The sequence below is a fragment of the Notolepis coatsorum genome, assembly GCF_963971535.1.
Source record: "Notolepis coatsorum genome assembly, chromosome: 19".
In the NCBI taxonomy this organism is placed as follows: domain Eukaryota; kingdom Metazoa; phylum Chordata; class Actinopteri; order Aulopiformes; family Paralepididae; genus Notolepis; species Notolepis coatsorum.
In genome coordinates, this window is record NC_140183.1 from 34,214,618 (window position 1) to 34,237,961 (window position 23,344).

The following is a 23,344-nucleotide window of genomic DNA, read 5'->3' on the forward strand; positions in this document are numbered from 1 at the left end:
CTGAAACAATAAGATAAGCACCAGTAAATACAAGGAGCATGGGTACAGATACAAAATATAATAATGTGTATAATAATTGCATAATGTGGCAAAAAAAACATCACTATTTTAGCAAAAAATTCTGTTTTGAAGTTTACTCAAGGTTTCCATGTTATGAAGGCTTAGTCACCAATGCAGAAGTAAACGGTTGCTTGGCTGATTACCATCTTCCGGGCTTCAAAGCTCCAGTAGTGAGTATCAGTTATTTCTAGATATTTCCTATGCTCATATGTGGAGTGGTAGAAGAAATACGACAACAGAAAATAAGGATGTTGGTGGCAAACCGATTAACCGCTAACCGGCAATAAGAATCTTGACTGACTTATCGGTTAAACAGTTAACACTGCCCTATTTCATAATGAAGTGACTATATAAGCGGAACAGCGTTTGTGTTGTGTGAGAGCTGGTAAAACACGTGCTCTCATTGAAGACAAGAGCTGTATTGAAATTACAGTTGTGCCAAATTATAACATTATCTTTGTTCTTGTCTGCTGTAGTGATTGTAAAACCAGTTGATAATCATCAAAGCCTTGTCGTTGGTTTTATACACATCTATCTAGCAGTCCCCACGTGCACTCATTCCAATGCACACTTATCCCCAGGTGCACTCATTCCAATGCACACTCATGAATGAATGAATGACCTTTATTTATATAGCACCCTTCACAGCACGAATGCACAGGGTGCTTTAAACTACAGCATAACATATAAAAGAAATCTGAAATAAATGACAATAACAGACAGCAGTTAGAAACAGTGAACCAAATAAAATAAAAATTATTTAAATAAAATCATCAGTCAATAAGGTGCAGTCATCCCCATGTGCACTCATTCCAATGCACACTCATCCCCATGTGCACTCATTCCCAGGTGCACTCATCCCCAGGCGCACTCATCCTCAAACACTCATTCCCAGGTGCACTCATCCCCAGGTGCACTCATCCCCAGGTGCACTCATCCCCAGGTGCACTCATCCTCAGGTGCACTCATTCCCAGGTGCACTCATCCTCAGATGCACTCATTCCCAGGTGCACTCATCCCCAGGTGCACTCATCCCCAGGTGCACTCATCCCAGGTGCACTCATCCTCAGACACACTCATCCCCAGGTGCACTCATCCTCAGACACACTCATCCTCAGGTGCACTCATCTCCAGGTGCACTCATCCTCAGACACACTCATCCCCAGGTGCACTCATCCCCAGATACACTCACTTCTGCCTTTTGCAGACTCTCCCCTCAGCTCGGTATCATATTCAGTATCTTATGATGTCTTGTCCTTTCTTCCTCTCCTCGCTTCAAAGGGTTCTCAGGTCGGACATTTTACTTTAGCTAGTTGATGGATTAGTCCAATACAATTATAGGCGTAGCTTTTATACATCTACAAAAACAACGTTCTTCTCCCCAAAAGGCGCCGACTCCGAAAGGGAAACTGCTGCTATGTGGAATGCTCCCTGGTAAATTTAATAAGCGCTATTGTTTAGTGTGATTTTTTTGAAGACTGATAAACACATTCATAAATACTGATGAGCATGCAAATCAGACCACTGATACATTAAGGACAGTCTTTTACTACTGATAAAAACTTTAATTCATTGCCATTTTCATCACAGATACAGCACAAATATGAGTATTGGTTTATAGCCCATTTTAAGCTCATCAGTTAACCGTTAATAGCCAGTTAGGAAAAATAGCCAAAATTGAACTATTAATAAGGGGGCTGAGGTCAGTCCTAGTTGAACTATAAGGGGCTGATCAGTAATGGCTGAACTTGGTTGAACATGGTTGTTAAGGAGACATTGATATTCAGACCTTTCTTTTCCTAAAGGCCGTGAGTCCTGACCCAGCGGTGCAACACGGTGGGACGTATTACACTGTACCTGGATTTGCTGTTAATATCTGCACTATTTGCATTTCTCAATATTTACATATGTTCATGCTTGTAAACTATTACAATGTATTTGATATGTAGTATATTGCAATGTGACTCTTAATATTGAACATAATGGTCGTAATAATAAATAATAATTGCACTGTGTGTGCTTTGTCAGTTTAAAATTATTTTAAAATGTTTAACCTTTCTTAGTTTTTGTATTGTTATTGAACTGAGGGAGAGGGAGACTTTCAATGAGTGATGGAGGGATGAAGAGAGACTCACTGAGTGATGGAGAGAGAGACTCACTGAGTGATGGATGGATGGAGAGAGACTCACTGAGTAATGGAGAGAGAGACTGATTGAGAGAGAGAGACTCACTGAGTGATGGATGGATGGAGAGAGACTCACTGAGTGATGGAGAGAGAGACTCACTCATTCTTTAACCAAACTGGGTCATTCTTTATCACTGAATCACGTAGTTCGACCAAGTTGGGCAGAAAAGGAGAATGCATTAGACAGACAAAACCATAAACGGCTATGCTGTAATTTCTAGAGCATAACTTGTGAACCAACACAAATGTAAAACAGTTTCCAATGTTAACTTGCTTGAAGAATAGTTTAACCCGGGTGTTATTACCTCTCACGGCCAAAGGGTGCCAGTCTTCCACAGTGGAGGTTTAAAGGGGTACTTCACCAATAAACTGCTGATTTATTTTGTACTCTCACACATCCCAAAACTAAAAGGTTTTGCACATATTCATTTCGTTTGACAGTTATTGAGAGTAAGTTTGAATATGGCCACCAGTGATGTCATTGTGTTGTGTTAATTACGGCTAAATTAAATTATTTAAATCCTTATAGACTATTAATTACAGCTAAATTAAATCCCTATAGACGATTTCACAAGAACTCTCCTTTCTGCCTAGTGGCTTCTCTCCTCTAGTGGCTTCTCTCTTTCTGCCTAGTGGCTTCTCTCTTTCTGCCTAGTGGCTTCTCTCTTTCTGCCTAGTGGCTTCTCTCTCTGTCTAGTGGCTTCTCTCTCTCCTCTGTCTAGTGGCTTCTCTCTCTCTCCTCTGTCTAGTGGCTTTTCTCTCTCCTCTGTCTAGTGGCTTATCTCCTCTGTCTAGTGGTTTCTCCTCTCTGTCTAGTGGCTTCTCGCTCACTAGTGGCTTCTCTCTCTCTGTCTAGTGGCTTCTCTCTCCTCTGTCTAGTGGCTTCTCTCTCTGTCTAGTGCAGGGGTGGCCAACCAGTCAGAGACTAAGAGCCACAAAAAAATGACTGTGGTACCACAAAGAGCCACACCATATACCAGCGTTTCTCAACCTTTTTTTTCAGTCACGGCACCCTTCATGTGTTTATAGGTCTCACCCTCTGGCCTCTGAAGTTGCTAATGTCTTTTTTATTTGGGCCTCACAGGGTTAAAAGTACCCTGTGAGACCCACGGTTGCAAAATTACAAAATCACTTTTAGCCATTTAAAAAAATAATGTTTATTTAAAAAATGTTAAAGGGGAACTATTTTACTATTTCTTTCACTATTTGGGCACTTTTACACAATTCCTGTGAGTCTATGGAACACCTAGGTTTTTTTTCAAAAAAATGCATTGTTTTGTATTTCTAATCAAGTACTAAAAACCGCATTTTTCGACCTCAAGATCTTAAGCCGTTTTGAGGCTGGGCTCCAACCACTGTGTGGCCTGGTGCCAACTGCCACATCAACTGCCACATTATTATGCAGCTGAGAAATCTCTGACATCACAGATATGCACATTTTCAGATGACTCAGTTCAGTGAGGGTGAATATTGTGAGAGGAGAATTGGAAGAATTCGCCAATATGAGAATTAGAGACATATATCCTATTAATATAAGTCCACATAGCTAAGAAACAATGGTAAACACTGAAAAAAGCCATTTATAAGATAGTTCCCCTTTAAGCACATGTATAGTCAATTGGTCCTGTTGTTCAGCCTCACAATGCTATTTGATAGTAAATGTGTTTATATGTCCCACCCTCTGGCCTCTGAAGTTGCTAATTTCTTTTTAATTTGGGCCTCACAGGGTTAACCTCTTAAGCCCGAGATATACAGTAAAAGTGTATATTTTCAGCATTATGTTTGTTTACCAATTATTTTAACTGTTATTAGTGAAATATAAGATTATAGAAATCTCAGGGCATTGAGTCGGAAACCGGCGCATATTGACAGGAGGAAGTGGCACAGCCAAAAGTGAGTGTAGTCTTTTGAAGGAAGAGACTCAGGGCTTTCAAATTTCGAAAAACTACCCTACCCAGCTCACACCAGCCCCTGTCAATCATCTGACTTCTGGATTTACTTTTTAATTTCTCTTATTTTTTGGGATTATCTCCCACAAACCTGAACGTTATTGCCATAAAACAGAACGCAGTTAGTTTCTCTACCTTTCTGTGAACGTCTTGCAAAAAACGGTGTTGCAATATGATGAAAAATGGTGGAGAAATTTACATTATAAAAAAGATGGCAGAATTCAGTACTGTATCTACAAAACCTTCTGTTTAATCATCTTCCCTTTATTCATTTGCTTAGATTTTTCAGGTCTGGTAAATTTTAGCATGGTGTTATTTACAGTCAAAGATAATTTTTTTTTTAAATAGAATTGATATTCTCCTTTAGTTCATTACAATTTACTCAAGCCTAGTAACAGACACACTATTTCTGACACTGATCCATATATGTCCCTAGATTCAGATACCAAGAACATGCAAATGGACCATTTAAAAAAAAATTGTAAATGTTTATTCTACGTCCTTATGGAATGAGTGACATAAAAAAAAAAAAAAGTAAAAAAAAAAAAAAAAAAGTTTAATTTTTTTTTTTTTTTTTTTTTTTTTTTTTTTTGGATGGGAGAGCCGCACATTGACGGCCAAAGAGCCGCATGCGGCTCGCGAGCCGCGGGTTGGCCACCCCTGGTCTAGTGGCTTCTCTCTGTAGTGGCTTCTCTCTCTGTGTAGTGGCTTCTCTCTGTAGTGGCTTCTCCTCTCTGTCTAGTGGCTTCTCTCTCTCCTCTGTCTAGTGTCTTCTCTCTGTCTAGTGGCTTCTCTCTCTTTGCCTAGTGGCGTCTCTCTCTCTTCTCTGTCTAGTGGCTTCTCTCTCTCTGTCTAATGGCTTCTCTACTCTCTGTCTAGTGGCTTCTCTCTCCTAATGTCCTCTCTCCTTTCTGCCTAGTGTCCCCTCTCTGTCTAGTGGCTTCTCTCTCCCCCCACCCCCCTCTGCAGTGGCTTCTCTCTCTCTGCCTAGTTATTCTCTCCCTCTCCTCGCTGCCTAGTGTCTTCTCATGTCTAGTGACTTCTCTCCTCTGTCTAGTCGCTTCTCTCCTTTCTGTCTAGTATCTTCTCTCTCCTCTGCCTAGTGTCTTCTCTTCTCTGCCTAGTGTCTTCTCTTCTCTGCCTAGTGTCCTCTCATAGTGTCTTCTCTCTCTTCTCTGCCTAGTGTCCTCTCATAGTGGTTTCTCTCCTCTGCCTTGTGTCTTTTCTCTCCTCTCTGCCTAGTGTCTTCTATCTCCTCTCTGCCTAGTGTCTTCTCTCTCCTCTCTGCCTAGTGTCTTCTCTCTCTCCTCTGCCTAGTGTCCTCTCCTAGTGTCTTCTCTCTCCTCTCTGCCTAGTGTCTTCTCTCTCCTCTGCCTAGTGTCTTCTTTCTCTCCTCTGCCTAGTGTCCTCTCATAGTGGCTTCTCTCTCCTCTGCCTAGTGTCTTTTCTCTCTCCTCTCTGCCTAGTGTCCTCTCCTAGTGTCTTCTCTCCTCTGCCTAGTGTCCTCTCCTAGTGTCTTCTCTCTCCTCTCTGCCTAGTGTCTTCTCTCTCCTCTGCCTAGTGTCTTCTCTCTCTCCTCTGCCTAGTGTCCTCTCATAGTGGCTTATCTCTCCTCTCTGCCTAGTGTCTTCTCTCTCTCCTCTGCCTAGTATCCTCTCCTAGTGTCTTCTCTCCTCTGCCTAGTGTCCTCTCATAGTGTCTTCTCTCCTCTGCCTAGTGTCCTCTCATAGTGTCTTCTCTCCTCTGCCTAGTGTCCTCATAGTGTCTTCTCTCCTCTGCCTAGTGTCCTCTCATAGTGGCTTCTCTCTCCTCTGCCTAGTGTCTTCTCTCTCTCCTCTGCCTAGTGTCCTCTCCTAGTGTCTTCTCTCCTCTGCCTAGTGTCCTCTCATAGTGGCTTCTCTCTCCTCTCTGCCTAGTGTCCTCTCATAGTGTCTTCTCTCTGCCTAGTGTCCTCTCCTAGTGTCTTCTCTCTCCTCTCTGCCTAGTGTCTTCTCTCTCCTCTCTGCCTAGTGTCTTCTCTCTCCTCTCTGCCTAGTGTCTTCTCTCTCTCCTCTCCGTGTCCTCTCATAGTGGCTTCTCTCTCCTCTCTGTTTAGTGTCTTCTCTCTCCTCTCTGCCTAGTGGCTTCTCTCTCCTCTCTGCCTAGTGGCTTCTCTCTGTTTAGTGTCTTCTCTCTCCTCTCTGCCTGGTGTCCTCTGCCTTGTGGCTTCTCTCTCCTCTCTGCCTAGTGGCTTCTCTCTCCTCTCTGCCTAGTGTCCTCTGCCTTGTGTCTTCTCTCTCCTCTCTGCCTAGTGTCCTCTGCCTTGTGTCTTCTCTCTCCTCTCTGCCTAGTGTCTTCTCTCTCCTCTCTGCCTAGTGTCTTCTCTCTCCTCTCTGCCTAGTGTCCTCTGCCTTGTGTCTTCTCTCTCCTCTCTGCCTAGTGGATTCTCTCTCCTCTCTGCCTAGTGGCTTCTCTCTCCTCTCTGCCTAGTGGCTTCTCTCTCCTCTCTGCCTAGTGGCTTCTCTCTCTCTCTCCCCCTCCCCCTATCTGTCTAGTGGCTTTTCTCTCTCTCTCTCTCTCTTCTCGGCCTAGTGGCTTCTCTCTCTCTCCTCTGCCTAATGGCTTCTCTCTCCTCTGTCTAGTGGCTTCTCTCTCTCCTCTGTCTAGTGCAGGGGTCTGCAACCTGCGGCTTCGGCTGTGGCTCCCTGTCCATTTTTTTTCATGTCTTATTTAGGAGATCGAGGTCATACTGTGACACTGAAATGAAAAAATATTTCATCAACTAAAATATACGTCACACCCCGCACCTCTCCCTGCCGTCTGCAAGTGGCTAATCTTTGAGTTTCCGATCCCCCAGCAAGCTAACTATGGATAAATCCAAAAAAAGGAAAGTCCGATGAAAATAGAGGGTTTAATTCACGGTGGACAGATTCATTTGCTTTCACGACTAATGATGCAGGCTTACCTGTATGCCTGAGTCGGTCTACAGATGCCAGTGTTTCTCCTCTTCTGTGTTTTATTTCAAAGTAGGTCTACACATGGTGGTCTTTTTTCAAAGTGGACAACTTTTTATTTTATAAATTTTCCACAAATAAGGGAAGGACTCAAATATATACCTGCATAGTTCAGGGTTTTATTTCAAAGTAGGTCTACAGATGCCAGTCTTTTTTCTCCTCTGCATAAGAGTTTGAGGTTTTCCTTTGTTATAACAGGTAAAAACAGCAATAAAATGTCAAAACATTTATTTTAATTAAAATTTTAAATGTTTTATAATTCCATTAATGCAACAAACTGTGCTATATAAAGTATAATAAATCACAAATTGCTTTGGGTATGCAATCGTCAGGCATTTTATGCTAAAGGTGGGGTATGCTTGGGGATAACTATATATAAAACGTTATACACTGTTATCATCATTTTAAGGGTAAATTGGTTTTGCGGCTTCAGATGCATTTTATTTTGTGGGGGGGGGGGGGGGGAATGGCTCTTTTGATAGTAAAGGTTGCTGACCCCTGGTCTAGTGGCTTCTCTCCTATCTAGTGGCTTCTCTCTGCCTAGTGTCCTCTCTCTCTCTCTCCTTTGTGGTGTTTAAGACATATGTTCATATACACCAATGGCAGTTTGAATACTTTTTTTTATATTTTTTTATCAAGGCAAAAAAAAACACTGGACCTCATGTTCGAAAGTGTATGTAACTATCTTCGTAAGTAGTTGTACACTAACTCATTTACGAAAGTCCTCCGGATCACAGTAAATTTCGCAGAGTAAATTTTACTCAAACTGAGTCCATTTGAGCCCAAGTGAGTAAAATTTTACTCAGTTTGAGTAAAATTTACTCAGCAAAATGTACTGTGATGAACGCATGAAAAGGTGTTCGTAAGTAGCCAAACTGTTCTCAGCTGCACTCCCCTGCATGAAGAACGTCACTCATTCTTAAACTGAAAGCGCTTTCTCGTACACCTGAATTTGTATACAGAAACGCCCCGTCAGCTCCTTATATTAACACTTTGATCGCCGGGGTTAAATTCATAATTTACCATCCCTCGCCAGCCCTATTTAACATGGAGAAGTTCCCCTTCTTTGCAGGGCTATAACTTTTTAAATTTTATTGCTAAATTGACATTACTATGGCCCATTCAACGTCCTATATCTATTGTTCAGGGTGTAGCAACGTTATACTTTTTCATTCACATATTCATACTAAAATACGGTCTAAAGTATAAGTATGTTTTTATCGTTTTCTGCAGCTTTCTCCAGAACTTGATTTATAGCCCTAAATGCATTATATTGATCATCAAATACAGTTTGGTAGGAATCTGTGCGAGATAAAAAATTTCAAATGGACGTACTTCTAGAAGTTACTACGTATGATCTGATGATGACCGGATGGGGGGCGGTATAATTCCGTGGGCAACGTTATATCATTTATCTAGTGTGGGTGATATGATCATTAGAGCAGTTAGTATCGAAGACATTAAAAAATAACGCTGAAACTCACCGTAGCTTCCTCTCGCCGTTGGGAGATGAGCGTGGAACAGAATTTTTTCTATTATGGGATGTCGAAATATCCGATCCATTTCCAGGTTGTATAATAGTATATACGTCCAAATCATGTTGTTTATCGAGTTATTGGTAACGGATCACTATCCGTTGTGATCAGCTCGAGTCCTGAGACTATTAGCGAGTGATCGGACCGAATTGAAATGAGCACCAGCTTCCACTTCCTGTTTATGCCCTGGGCGATCCGCCGATCGGCTACCAGATGGCGCTCTTGAACAGTTGTAGAGTTGAGAGGGGCTCAACAGTACATCTCATGTCTCCGGGGGAGAAATATGATTTCGATCACAGATATTGATATCAAAGACGCTGTCCAGCGTCTTCGGCAGAATGAGCATGGCGGGGAAAGACGTGTTTCAGCGTCAACGGCGATTAAAGTGTTAAAGGGAGAGTCTAAGCATTGCACGCCGGTTGTGTTGACCCGTCAATTCAATACATTTTGTAGTGTGGGAAGATATTCAATAGGAAGCAATTTGCGACTGATCAAAATTGTATTAAATTCGATTAATACACAATATCACAATTCCATCACATAGTATGGAGTCAAAACTTCAAACGGTGTTTATGACCTTTGTTGTTGATTTGTCAATGTGCCTGCGGACATTTGCATGCACTCTCAAACACACACGCACGCACACACAATAAACAGAATGACACGTTTCTTGATTGTATACAGGAGTTAATTTGTTTTATTATACTGTTTCAAAGCAATACATCAAATAGGCTATTTTTATGACATCAGAAACACCTGTATATTATGATATTTGTAAAAAAAAATTACAAGGACCAACATCATTTTGGCATATTTATGAAAGATTAGCCAATTCCCAGTGTGAGTGGTGAGCAGATTGCTGTTCTTATCCATAGAGCTTAACGTTAGATCACTGAGCTGCTATACGCTAGTAGTAGTTAGTAGGTTTTGGCACTGAGCATCACATCACCATCCTCCATCAACCATAAAATAACATGTAGAGCAATATTCCCAACCGATCAACCATATAATAACATGTAGTATTCCCAACCGATCAACCATATAATAACATGTAGAGCCATATTAGATTTGATTAGATTAAAATGTATTGTCATTCGTTTAGTTTACCCAGTTTATTTGATCAGGGACAGTGCATATCAATCAACAGTTATACATTTATAAATGAATACAAATTAAAAGCTGTAAATATGCCAACATTAGCAGGGTTGCTAGTTTTCAGTTGTAGTCCCTGGGCTAGATGTTTAAGCCAGAACATACATTATACATTACATAATTACATTACGGTACAAGTACAGTACAACGGAATTGTATTCCCAACCGCTCAACCATAAAATAACATGTAGAGCTGTATTCCAAGAGTAAACAGACCTTTAAAATGATTTTCTAAAGAATTCCATAATTTTCTCATGATGATAATTATTTTATCTATAAATGAAAATAAACCAAAGGAAACTAACATACACTAAAAAGCAAGTTCTCATGCCGATTGTTGTTGCTTCAACAATTTGGACCCTGTTGTCCCACAATAGACCCACATGGATTATGTTGGGTTAGAATTAAAAAAAACAAACCAATGGACAGTAATACCTTCCGTCTGTTTTAGGATGGAGCAATATAGACAGGCCCTTAGTGGTCAGTAGGTCCCTGGGAGTAAAACAAACTTTCAAATATAAACAAATTGGCATCAGTTGCTGTGGGAGATCAACACTGACATTTTATGCTAGCAGATGATACATCAAGTCACACTCCTATGCAGAGCCGTCTCTACGCCTGTACGCCACACCGCCTGCAAAACACTTCTGCCCCAAGTGCCCTATTACTGTAATAGAAACTGACCTCTGTGACCAAAGTAGGTTGAAGGAAAATGCAGTAATAACGTATGTATGTACAGTAATGTACACAGAGTATTACAAATAACTAAATATTAAAGGTGCGATAGATAACATTCAGCCAGTATGACCAGCATGTCAGACCAAAACAATGGTGTACTTACATAGGATAACATAGGGTACGCTGTACCATCGAACTAAGTTCATATCAAATTGTCAAACTAGTGTATACAAACTAGTTGTCATTAGGGATGAGCCCGAATATGATTCATAGATATAATGTATCTGTTCAAAAGTTGTCATGGGTTTTCCTGGTATAACAAATACAAATGCAGATACTGGTAAATGGAGATACTGAATAAGAATGTGCATCGCAATGCTTTTGTACATTTCCACAACTCTAAATCAAGAAGAAATGACTTATAATTAAGTATTTTGAAGGTGGACGTGATGGTCATGTCAGTTAACGATCAGACACGGAAAATGATATGTTATATGTCCTTCCTCATCGAAAACAGCCCACAAATTTCATATTCTGGCTATTTATCATTCAATCTGAATTTGTAGATAGACGTGAGCATTTTTTAAAGATTAGTTTCCTTTTTCTGCTATATAAAGCTGAATGAAGCTGATGTTTTCAAAACATCACGCAAATATTAGATTCGATTATCTAATTAGATTAGATAAACGTTATTGTCGGAGAACAACTAATTCTCACGGGCAGCCTATTAGTCTACTCTACAGGCTCTGTAAAAAGAACACACCTGATTTAGCAGGGGAGGGAAGGTGGGGTGTGTGCAAAGGCCTGCTGTTCTACACTCTTAATGAAAAGGGTGCTAAATAGTACTAAAACTGGTTATTTGGCTCGTAATCATCTACAGGCTGTTGCCTGTTTTTTTTTAATATATAAAACAATCAAAAAATGTTAATATACTATACTATTACTGTTATGTAATACTATTAATTAATCAAAGGGGGGGGGGGCAACTTCAAACAGTTCATGAAACCTAGTTTAGTAAAAAATATGAATAAAGCACAAGTTTGATGCTTTGAAGGCAACAATTGCATTTCCAATGAATATTAGGTTAAAAAACACATTTGCCAGATTTATTGTGACTTCCTTTAATCTAATGTGCATTTGTTCATTTGATTACTATTATCTTGTATTGTACAATAATTCTTGCACACACAAAAAATACAAAAATATTAAAATAAACCACTTCATGTATCAATTATTTTGGGGGAAAGCAATACTTTATTCTGCACCTTTCTAAAAGCTCTGTGGATGTATATACTATATATATATATTAAATGTATGATTAATCTACATTCAAATGTTATCTATAGCATCTTTAAGCTTATGCAGTAATATAGTTATCAGAAAAGTAAACAGACTATCTTTTCTGTGAAAGGAAACCTTTATGGCTGCGTTCATCATTACTCCCATGGACATCGTGAATAGAAATGGCTGTTAAGTGAAATTATTAAACTTTTTTATAAAGTAGAACGATATAAAATGTATATAAAGCAGAGATGTCTGACAGTGGAACCTCGTTCAACTCTCTGCGTACGAGAGGGAAATAAAGTGTCAGTAGTTTTGGATGTTTTTCAATCTTGGCAAACTAGTTTCATTACTTGTTTATCTACAGCCCAATCTCACTTAAAATATGTAAATAAAGTACTAATCGACCACAGTAAAAAAGGTACATAATGTACATTGTTATAGCCATAAGTAATATATTTACGTATTGTATCCAATATGTAACATGTGTATGTATTACAAATAAGTACACGTATTACATATTCCAAAAATGGAAACCGTATGCAGAAAACTTTTAAATTCCCCTGCTGGGGATGGAACCCTAACTTTATGTTTTAACCGTTAAGTGAATGTTAAACGTTAAACTATAATCATAGTGAGATAGCGGTGAGAGCACTAATCTTAATCATAGTGAGATAGTGGTGAGAGCACTAATCTTAATCATAGTGAGATAGTGGTGAGAGCACTAACTATAATCATAGTGAGATAGTGTTGAGAGCACTAACTATAATCATAGTGAGATAGTGTTGAGAGCACTAACTATAATCATAGTGAGATAGTGTTGAGAGCACTAACTATAATCATAGTGGTGAGAGCACTAACTTCATAGTGAGATAGTGTTGAGAGCACTAACTATAATCATAGTGATAGTGTTGAGAGCACTAACTATAATCATAGTGGTGAGAGCACTAACTATAATCATAGTTAGATAGTGTTGAGAGCACTAACTATAATCATAGTGGTGAGAGCACTAACTATAATCATAGTTGGATAGTGTTGAGAGCACTAACTATAATCATAGTGGTGAGAGCACTAACTATAATCATAGTGGTGAGAGCACTAATCATAGAGCTAGACATCCATTATGGACGTTGAGATTTTACATTTTGTTGTCAGATGTTCTGCGTCAGGTTTCATTCCAGCTGCGACTCTGATCCCATGCAGAGGAACGCGTCCACACAAACACAAATAACTGTGGGATACATAGTAACCGTTGCCATCTCCTTTCATCAGCGCTTCTTTGGCGTTTAGAGGACTGTGATCAGCTCTTTACAGTCTTCCTCTACTCCAGGGCTCTGGAGAGGACAGAAAAGTAGCAGGACGTGGCGTTAAGGAGTAATTACACTAGATTGTGTTTTTTGAGCTATAAAATGTCTTTACATGCCTTCTGTGAAACCTAACCTGGTCATTGTTTCAACATTTCTGCATCACACAGCAGAAAATACAGGCAATTTTCAGGCAAATACTGCCATCTAATGGTTGAAACTTGCACTCCGCTGCACACTCTGGCCCCAGCCTGATTGTGACGTGATGGTGCCTTTTTGGAGGTATAGTACTCTGACATCACGATCAGGGTTTTTAACACCGGATAATGTAATAATTAAGGCTGTCAAAGTTAACGCGGCATTAACGCGTTATCGCCCGATTCTTTTTTTTTATCCACTTTTTCTCCCATTTTCTATATTTTCTCCCATCCCAATTTCGTATCATCCAATTCAACCCTCCCCTGTCACGAACGCTGTTTCTTGCCTCCCACAAGCCGGCTGCAATGTGGACTAAGTCATACATAGCACAAGTCCCCTCCGGTACTTGAGGTAACAGCAGTCGCATCTTTTCACCTGCGCAGCTCGATCTCTCAGTGGCGAGGAGTAACGCGTGGGAGGCTCACGCTGCCCCCGACACTTCCTGATTCTACTGCGCAGGCGCACCAACCGACCTGTAGGAGTCGCTGTCCACAACGCCCGATCCCCACCCATCAGTTTCCCACCCCCTAATACGGCCAATGTGTATTAGTACGGACGACCAGCTAAACTGAAAGCAAATGTGGAGCGCTGGGCTCGAACAGGCGAGCCCAGCGTCTCCAGATTTTGTGGCGAGCGCCTTGCCCACTACGCCACGTAGCCGCCCACGTTATCGCCCGATTCTATTAACGCCACTATTTTTTTAAACTCACGATTAACACTTTAATCGCCGGGAACGCCGTAACTCGTCTTTGCTCGCCATGCTCATTCTGCCGAAGACGCCGTAACTCGTCTTTGATCTGTTTACATCTTTTTTCCATTTTCCCAGTCTGAACTTCACCGCAGAGCTTTTGGCATAGAGTTTGAACCGGAAACTGCATTTCCTCTCATATTACACTAGGTGGCAGTGTCCCCCTATTTTCTAACACTATCACAAGAGAATGAATATTGCAGCCTGCAATGAAGCTGACATTTGATTGGCCAGCATACTTGACCACAGGTATAAAAGTTTACGCCGTCCCAGAATCGACAAGGTTTTGTTGGGGAGAGAGAGAGAGAGAGAGATGGATAGAGAGATAGAGAGAGATTGAGAGAGAGATATTTGTATTGAGATCAGCCTATAGTTATAGTTTTATACAGTATAGTGTTAGTATCAGAATAATTGTAAGGTTTCAGCTGTGCTTTAGAAGTACTTAGTCGTGCTAACTAGTAGTACTATTGTGAGGGATTAGTGTGTAGTCTAGTTAGTATATTTTAGTAGTAGTAATAGTAGTTTGATCAGTTAGTAGTTCCATTTAGATTATTAGTTCAGTATGAGGAGACGTAGTGTAGGTAGGCGAGGGGACAGGCCGACGGCGGATCGGTTTGTTCAAACCAAGTTGGCATTTGGACCCGTTGCAGCAGCAGCAGCACCAACGACCGGTCCTTTGGTAGCTCCGACCGGGGAGAGCCGTGGACCCAGCGACGTGTCTCGCCCCGGGACCGGGAGCGTATCTCCCCGTCGCAGTTCGAGGAAGAGAAAGGTGGCTGTGCTGATATCTTCTTCAGCCTCATCGGACAGCGATTCAACTGTGCATGAATCTGACGGCAGCGCCGATTGGAAACCACCAGGTAAGGTCGTGTAGATGTGATTGTGTGTGTGAAACGTGTATATTTGATGATGCTTTACCTAACGCTAATTGATTCATTGTATACTGTGAATATGTAACGCTAGTTCGCCAACCAACGCCGGTATGCATTCATTATAGATCGGGAGTCATCTGACGAGGACCTTGATCTTGGTCGGAGATACCATGAATCTGATTAATCTCACGAGTCCGACGAGGGCCATGACGGGGGACATGGTGGTGGTCGAGGGGAGAAGGGTAAGTCATGTTGACGAATGCAATGTGAATATTGTGTGTTTACATGCATGTTCAAATCGATACAGTTACATCATTTGGATATGCATATAGGCCTTGTCCATGGCTTTGATGTGCAATGGCTTGTGTGTGTGTGTGGTGTGTGTGATACAGGCATTGATTCACAATGATCTGCTTCTTTTATTTGGAGGTTATATTGCCATTATTTTATTCATGCAGGTTCAAATCGATACAGGCTAAGCTACATTATTTGGATATGCATATAGGCCTTGTTGATTCACCACCATGTGCTGGGGAGGTCATATGAGGGGGGAGGAGTGTCCATGGCTTTGATGTGCAATGGCTTGTGTGTGTGTGTGTGTGTGTCTCTGCTATTATTGGCAGCTTAGCCACGTGGAGAAGGAGGTGCTATGTGTACCCTTAAGTGTTCAGTGCTGCTTGGCCCCGATACATTTGATTCCCTGTTTATGTAATATAATTTGTGGAACCAAATAAAGTATTAAAATGTGTGTGTGTGTGTGTGTGTGTGTGTGTGATACAGGCCTGATCCGGAAATGACTGGCCAGGCACAGTCATTTCTGGATTTCTGGCCGGCGACCAAAGTGTTAACTTTGTCAAAAAATAAATAAAAAATTGTATTTACTTTTTTATTTGTTTTATTAGACTTCACTCGGGTGTATTATTGATACTCTCATTGATACTATGTTTGTTTCTGACTCAAAGTGTGTGTGAGAGAGATAGAGAGGGGGGTGAGAGAGATGAGGAAGGGGCAAGAGAGAAAGAGAGCTGGGAGAGTGTGTGTTTGAGAGAGAGAGAGAGAGAGAGAGAGAGAGAGAGAGAGAGAGAGGGGGGGGGGCGGTGGTGTGTGTTCTCAGCCCTTGTGTGGGTTAATGTAACACGTTCCTAACGTTTTCTTTCCCCTATTATTTCATGCACTTTATTCATTGTTTTAAATTATTATTTTCTTTTAAGTTATTTTGTGCATCACTCTGTTTTGAATTTGATGCACATTTGCAATGGGTCATCCTTTTGTGTTAAATGGCTGCATAAAGCAAGCATTTGTTGACTGTCACTCTCATGTTGATAAGAGTATTAAAACTTGAAAAATATCAGTTTATGATAAAAAAAATAAAATGCGATTAAATTGTGATTAATCGCGAGTTAACTATGGACAATCATGCGATTAATCGAGTTATTTTAATCGATTGACAGCACTATAATAATATGTAATAATAATGTAATAATACCAGATAATGTAATAACTTTTCTTAATGTAAAGTGTGATTTTGATATGTTATTATTACATTATCCGGTAAAGTTATTACATTATACATCCAAAAGATTTTACGGATAATGTAACAAGTTATTACATTAATATATTCATAATGAAGACCATTCAACTCACTCTCAAAACCCCTCTTCCCCCAAAGAATATCCCCTCAACTCATTGTGACACAAATACAGGCTTTACTGTCTAAACAGGAGGATAACTGGGCCGTACCAGGAAGACCAGCTTGTGGTAAATGATGAGCTCTCTGGTGAGTCGGACCAGGTCTTTGTTCATGGCTAGTTCCTGGAACAGCGTTGGGACCAGGACCAGAGCCAGGTTCTGGGCCGTCATCCGGTTCTCTGAGCTGAAGATCTGTACCCTGGTAAGAGACGAGACGGAAGGGGAAAGGATAAAAGGGTAATTTTGTTTAATGACTGGTAATCTAGCTAATTTAATTTAACCTAAAACTAATTTAGTTTCTATAAACATATACTATTTATTGTCTATGAAAGGAACTTCTCCAGAGTCAGACACGAAGATGGATAGCAATTGCCTCTCTCGGCTGCAAACTAGCTTAGCTTAGCACAAATTAAATGGAAGTGGATACGGACAACTAGTGTGTGTGTGTGTGTGTCTTACATGTAGAAGTGACAACAAAGGGCGCTCAGCGTAGCTCTGTTGTCGTTTGGCAGCTGCCGTAGCAACCGCCTGTACACTGCCAGTCTGGCTTTCTCATCTGGCAGGGCTGAGTGACAACAGACACGTAGAGTTAAAGACAGAGCTGAGTGACAACAGACAGAGTTAAAGACAGAGCTGAGTGACAACAGACACGTAGAGTTAAAGACAGAGCTGAGTGACAACAGACACGTAGAGTTAAAGAAGACAGAGCTGAGTGACAACAGACACGTAGAGTTAAAGACAGAGCTGAGTGACAGCAGACACGTAGAGTTAAAGACAGAGCTGAGTGACAACAGACACGTAGAGTTAAAGAAGACAGAGCTGAGTGACAACAGACACGTAGAGTTAAAGAAGACAGAGCTGAGTGACAACAGACACGTAGAGTTAAAGAAGACAGAGCTGAGTGACAACAGACACGTAGAGTTAAAGACAGAGCTGAGTGACAGCAGACACGTAGAGTTAAAGACAGAGCTGAGTGACAACAGACACGTAGAGTTAAAGACAGAGCTGAGTGACAACAGACACAGAGATAAAGACAGAGCTGAGTGACAGCAGACACATAGAGTTAAAGACAGAGCTGAGTGACAACAGACACGTAGAGTTAAAGAAGACAGAGCTGAGTGACAACAGACACGTAGAGTTAAAGACAGAGCTGAGTGACAACAGACAGAGTTAAAGACAGAGCTGAGTGACAACAGACACGTAGAGTTAAAGACAGAGCTGAGTGACAACAGACACGTAGAGTTAAAGACAGAGCTGAGTGACAACAGACATGTAGAGTTAAAGACAGAGCTGAGTGACAACAGACACGTAGAGTTAAAGAAGACAGAGCTGAGTGACAACAGACACGTAGAGTTAAAGACAGAGCTGAGTGACAACAGACATGTAGAGTTAAAGACAGAGCTGAGTGACAACAGACACGTAGAGTTAAAGACAGAGCTGAGTGACAACAGACATGTAGAGTTAAAGACAGAGCTGAGTGACAACAGACACGTAGAGTTAAAGAAGACAGAGCTGAGTGACAACAGACACGTAGAGTTAAAGACAGAGCTGAGTGACAGCAGACAGAGATAAAGACAGAGCTGAGTGACAACAGACACGTAGAGTTAAAGACAGAGCTGAGTGACAACAGACACATAGAGATAAAGACAGAGCTGAGTGACAACAGACACATAGAGTTAAAGACAGAGCTGAGTGACAACAGACACATAGAGATAAAGACAGAGCTGAGTGACAACAGACACATAGAGTTAAAGACAGGGCTGAGTGACAACAGACACGTAGAGTTAAAGAAGACAGAGCTGAGTGACAACAGACAGAGTTAAAGACAGAGCTGAGTGACAACAGACACAGAGATAAAGACAGAGCTGAGTGACAACAGACACATAGAGTTAAAGAAGACAGAGCTGAGTGACAACAGACACGTAGAGTTAAAGACAGAGCTGAGTGACAACAGACACGTAGAGTTAAAGACAGAGCTGAGTGACAACAGACACGTAGAGTTAAAGACAGAGCTGAGTGACAACAGACACGTAGAGTTAAAGACAGAGCTGAGTGACAACAGACACGTAGAGTTAAAGACAGAGCCGAGTGACAACAGACAGAGTTAAAGACAGAGCTGAGTGACAACAGACACGTAGAGTTAAAGACAGAGCTGAGTGACAACAGACACGTAGAGTTAAAGACAGAGCTGAGTGACAACAGACACATAGAGTTAAAGACAGAGCTGAGTGACAACATACATGTAGAGTTAAAGACAGAGCTGAGTGACAACAGACACGTAGAGTTAAAGACAGAGCTGAGTGACAACAGACACGTAGAGTTAAAGAAGAGAGCTGAGTGACAACAGACACGTAGAGTTAAAGACAGAGCTGAGTGACAACAGACACGTAGAGTTAAAGACAGAGCTGAGTGACAGCAGACACGTAGAGTTAAAGACAGAGCTGAGTGACAACAGACACGTAGAGTTAAAGACAGAGCTGAGTGACAGCAGACACATAGAGTTAAAGACAGAGCTGAGTGACAGCAGACACGTAGAGTTAAAGACAGAGCTGAGTGACAACAGACACGTAGAGTTAAAGACAGAGCTGAGTGACAACAGACACGTAGAGTTAAAGAAGACAGAGCTGAGTGACAACAGACATGTAGAGTTAAAGAAGACAGAGCTGAGTGACAACAGACACATAGAGTTAAAGAAGACAGAGCTGAGTGACAACAGACACGTAGAGTTAAAGACAGAGCTGAGTGACAACAGACACATAGAGTTAAAGAAGACAGAGCTGAGTGACAACAGACACGTAGAGTTAAAGACAGAGCTGAGTGACAACAGACACGTAGAGTTAAAGAAGACAGAGCTGAGTGACAACAGACACATAGAGTTACAGACAGAGCTGAGTGACAACAGATTGATTGGTGGACATTTTATGAACAGATTGCAGAATGGGTACAATACAGTACGGCTCAATACACACAATTGTTAAGGGAATGCAGACCAGAGAGACTTTCGTCTTGTTTACATCAGGGTCCCCCATTTTCAATTCATAATGAATTGTAAGTAAGGGTGCAACTAGCACCGTGCAATACATTCTTTGTGGATATAGCCCATAGAGTTAAAGACAGAGCTGAGTGACTAAGCTATTCACTAAAGATATTGCACAGATGATCTATAGGTGTGCAGTTTGCTCCTGATTTGCTCCAGCGCAGTTGGCTCATGGAGCAGTTTGCACCTGGCAGCGCTGTTGGCAGATATCAAGAAGGGGGGGAAATAAACCCAAAACAAGGGAGAGGAAAGCTCTTAGACATAACAGTATTTTTCACCATTTGTATTTCGTTTATTTCATAGTGTATAGAGCTTGCTTAATTTGTATTTTCGTAACACATTGCATCCTTTGTTTTTGTCACTATCTTTCGTCATTGCATTTGTTTGTCATGTCATCCCCAAATAAATTATTTTGAGCTGACCTGTCCATGATGCTGAATCTTTAGACTGAAGTTAGGCACTGTGCCAGTGAAAATATTTTCAAATTTAGGAATATTTTGAGTGAGAAATTAAGTTGTATTTAATGTTTAGTTAAGAGAATAGAACCCGTATTATCATATACTCTTTGTTTCATTCATTGACCGTGTTTCCAGTGTCTACTCCTCAGGGACCTGACAAAACATTATAAATTAAAAGTTTATTCTGGAGCATATGAGTGTGCGGGTTCTATTCTCTTGTTGTGATTATACAATGATCTGGAATACTTTGAGGGTACTATATAGCATTGCCCCACCGTTACGATTCAGGAATCTAAACCGCCTTTTAAAGATGCCAAATGTGAGCTCGATCACACCGCGCATTCTGATGTGAGCCCGATTGTACACTGCCTCTCCAATGTTGGCAGGATTACGCACAGGAGTCATCAGCCATGGCTCGAGTTGGTAGCCGCCATCACCTATACAAAAGCACATACTTTCCCCCCACACATTTGCAATGAATATTACAGCACAAACGTTTTCTCAAAACTACTTTCTTACCCAGTAACCAGGGATTGTCATGCATGTCTTGCTTGCATCATTCCGTATAGACTGCTGTTCCTAAAAATGTAGCCGTCGTGCACAGACCCAGGGAATTTGGCAACCACATTCGTTATTATATCACTGGTGTTGCACACTATCTGGGTGTTGATTGAATATGTTTGCTTCCTATTTCTAAAAACATGTTAGTTTCCGCTTGGTGTTACAATTAGAACGTGAGTGCAGTCAATAGCACCGACAACATTGGGGAAGCAGACAACGTTAAATAACTATATTTAAAGGTCCCATGTCTTATAAATGGCCTTTTCCAGTGTTTAGCATTGTTTTCTAGCAATGTGGGGTTGTATCAATGGGGTCTGTGTCTCTAATTCTCATTTTGGCTTATCAGTCCAGTTCACATGTCACGAGATCCTCCCCCACTGAACTAAGCCATTCTGAATTTCGCGTACCTGTGACGTATAAGAATTCTCATCTGCATAACTAACGCCCCCTCTATGGTTGTAGCGCACACTCAAGCAGAGAGAGCGAGAGAGAGAGCGAGAGAGCGAGTTCAATGTTCGTACAGTACCTCTCTTGACAATCCAGTAGTTACCGTTTTATATGCTGTAATATTTGATGTTTTATTGATATGATGATATTTTGTATGTACTTTGATATCCGTTTTGTAATCCATGTCTATGTTTAATATTAATCATTTGCTTTGGCAACATGTAGAAGTACGTCATGCCGATAAAGCCATTTGAATTGAATTGAATTGAGAGAGAGAGAGAAAGAGAGAGAGAGAGAGAGAGCATTTACACACACTCCTGACTGCATGTGTGTGGGGAAACACACACACGCAGTCGGGAGTGTGTGTAAATGCTCCGTATCCCTCCCTCTCCCTCTCTCTCCCTCTCCCTCGTTCTCTGCTCTCTCTCTGTCGGCACTCGCGTCACGTCAACCTGTTGCAAAATATCATAGCGCACGCGCACACTCCCACGCGTATTCCGATCCGTGCAATAATATTCACGGGTATATATTGTCATTTGAAACAAGTTACCAATGCATTGTCCCATGGGATTATGCCCCCCCCCCCCCCCGCGGCGAAATTAGTCTCCCTCTCTATGTCTCTCTCTGTCTGCCAGTGCAGACTGTGGGTGACTTGTCACTCAAAGCACTTTGCGAGTATGGGCGGAGCCCACCCCAAAACAGCTTGAAATCTTGAAGTGGAAAAATGCTGCTTTAGAGTACTTGATTAGAAATACAAAAATAAAGTTGCCCAAATAGTGAAAGGAATAGCAAAACATGGGACCTTTAAATAATAACTAACATTGCATGTGATCTCTGGGTGGCTGGCTCAATATCATCCTTGATTTCATCGAGTAGATCAAGAATTGCTTGAGCTGGCAACCTGTGTCTCCGGATGATTTCGGTCTCGCTTAAATCAAAAGGTGATATTCCCATTAGAAATATTCTTTCACGAGCACGCCTGGCATTACGATGCCTTCGTTTGGCAACAATTACTGCTGCCATGATCACCGGAGACGCTGGCAATGACACCACTTTATAAATGCGCTTAGTTACTTACCACCAAATCTCTGAAGACGTAAATAGTGTTGCTTTAACTGCTTGTGGCAATTAGCGCCGATCTTGGTGAATTGGAGTGTTTTTGTGATGAGGCTCATTTGCATAGAAAGGGGCACATGTTCCGCCCATATTATCTCATACCCGCAAATAGCACCGACGCACAGAGATGCAATGCTGATGGCAACGCAGTTACTTAGCACCGGATTTCACCCTTTGCGCTTGTTATTCGTCTCATATTTTTATATTCAGATTTAATTATATTGTTTACACTGTTTCTTTTTCTCATATTTTTATATTCAGATTTAATTGTATAGGCTATATTTATGTCTTTCTTCTATTACCCTGCCCATACCTCCCCTCCCCCCATGCTGCTATGACACCTGAATTTCCCCAAGGGGATGAATACAGGAATATCTTATTGGCAAATCCTATTTAACTCAGCTCTGACTAGCAGCCATGTGGTTGAGATACGAGTGAGGACTTGTTGTTGTGTTGTTGTTGTGTTGTTTGAGGATGAGGCTCACCTGAAGCCGTTTCCCACAGCTCCCTGTCCTGCAGGGGTATGAGAGCCGCCTGCTTCCTGATGTACTGCTTCAAGGCGGAGGCCGTGTCGATGATGCCCTGGTCATCTGTCTCCAGGGGGGCGGAGCTCGGCGAGGTACTCAGGACCTCCACTATCCGCTTGACTTTAGGGACCAGGCCGCATCGACGATAAACACCATCCACCTTGAGTCCTGAGAGAGAGAGAGATCAACAAGGTGTTAATTTAACCTCTTAACATGCAAGGACGATTTGCCCACCGGCACTTTGGCGACCACTAGTGGCTCGGGTGTGTATATTTTGTAATACATATATAGATCGAATTGAAGGCTTATTTGTTGCCTGTCGATAGCCATTACAGGTGACAAAATCCGTTCAGCGGTTCTCGAGTTACATGCCGGTATCCGTGATGTATGAATCAGGGATCTAGGTGAAAAATTAACGAGCGAAACAGGACGAGAAAAACAGCTCCTTCCTACCTGACCAACCTACTCCACCCATACACTCCAGCACGAGGCCTCCGCTCCTCCAACTCAGACCTCCTCACCATCCCCCGCACCAGGCGTTCCACACTGGGAGA

At 41.5% G+C, this 23,344-nt stretch overlaps 1 protein-coding gene across 1 annotated transcript in view; it reads right to left on the reverse strand.

The window, feature by feature from the left end:
• Positions 1–9,394: 9,394 nt before the first annotated feature.
• The window catches only part of LOC311246450 (uncharacterized protein), a 73,692-nt gene continuing 59,742 nt past the window's right edge, over positions 9,395–23,344 (reverse strand). Inside the window, exons 19-22 of the mRNA XM_084336604.1 lie at positions 22,749–22,958; positions 17,104–17,209; positions 16,696–16,843; positions 9,395–13,167 (exon numbers count right to left, since the gene is read on the reverse strand). Of these exons, the coding sequence (XP_084192730.1) occupies positions 13,120–13,167; positions 16,696–16,843; positions 17,104–17,209; positions 22,749–22,958 (512 nt within the window). The 3' untranslated portion in view covers positions 9,395–13,119. The remainder of the gene's footprint in view (positions 13,168–16,695; positions 16,844–17,103; positions 17,210–22,748; positions 22,959–23,344) is intronic.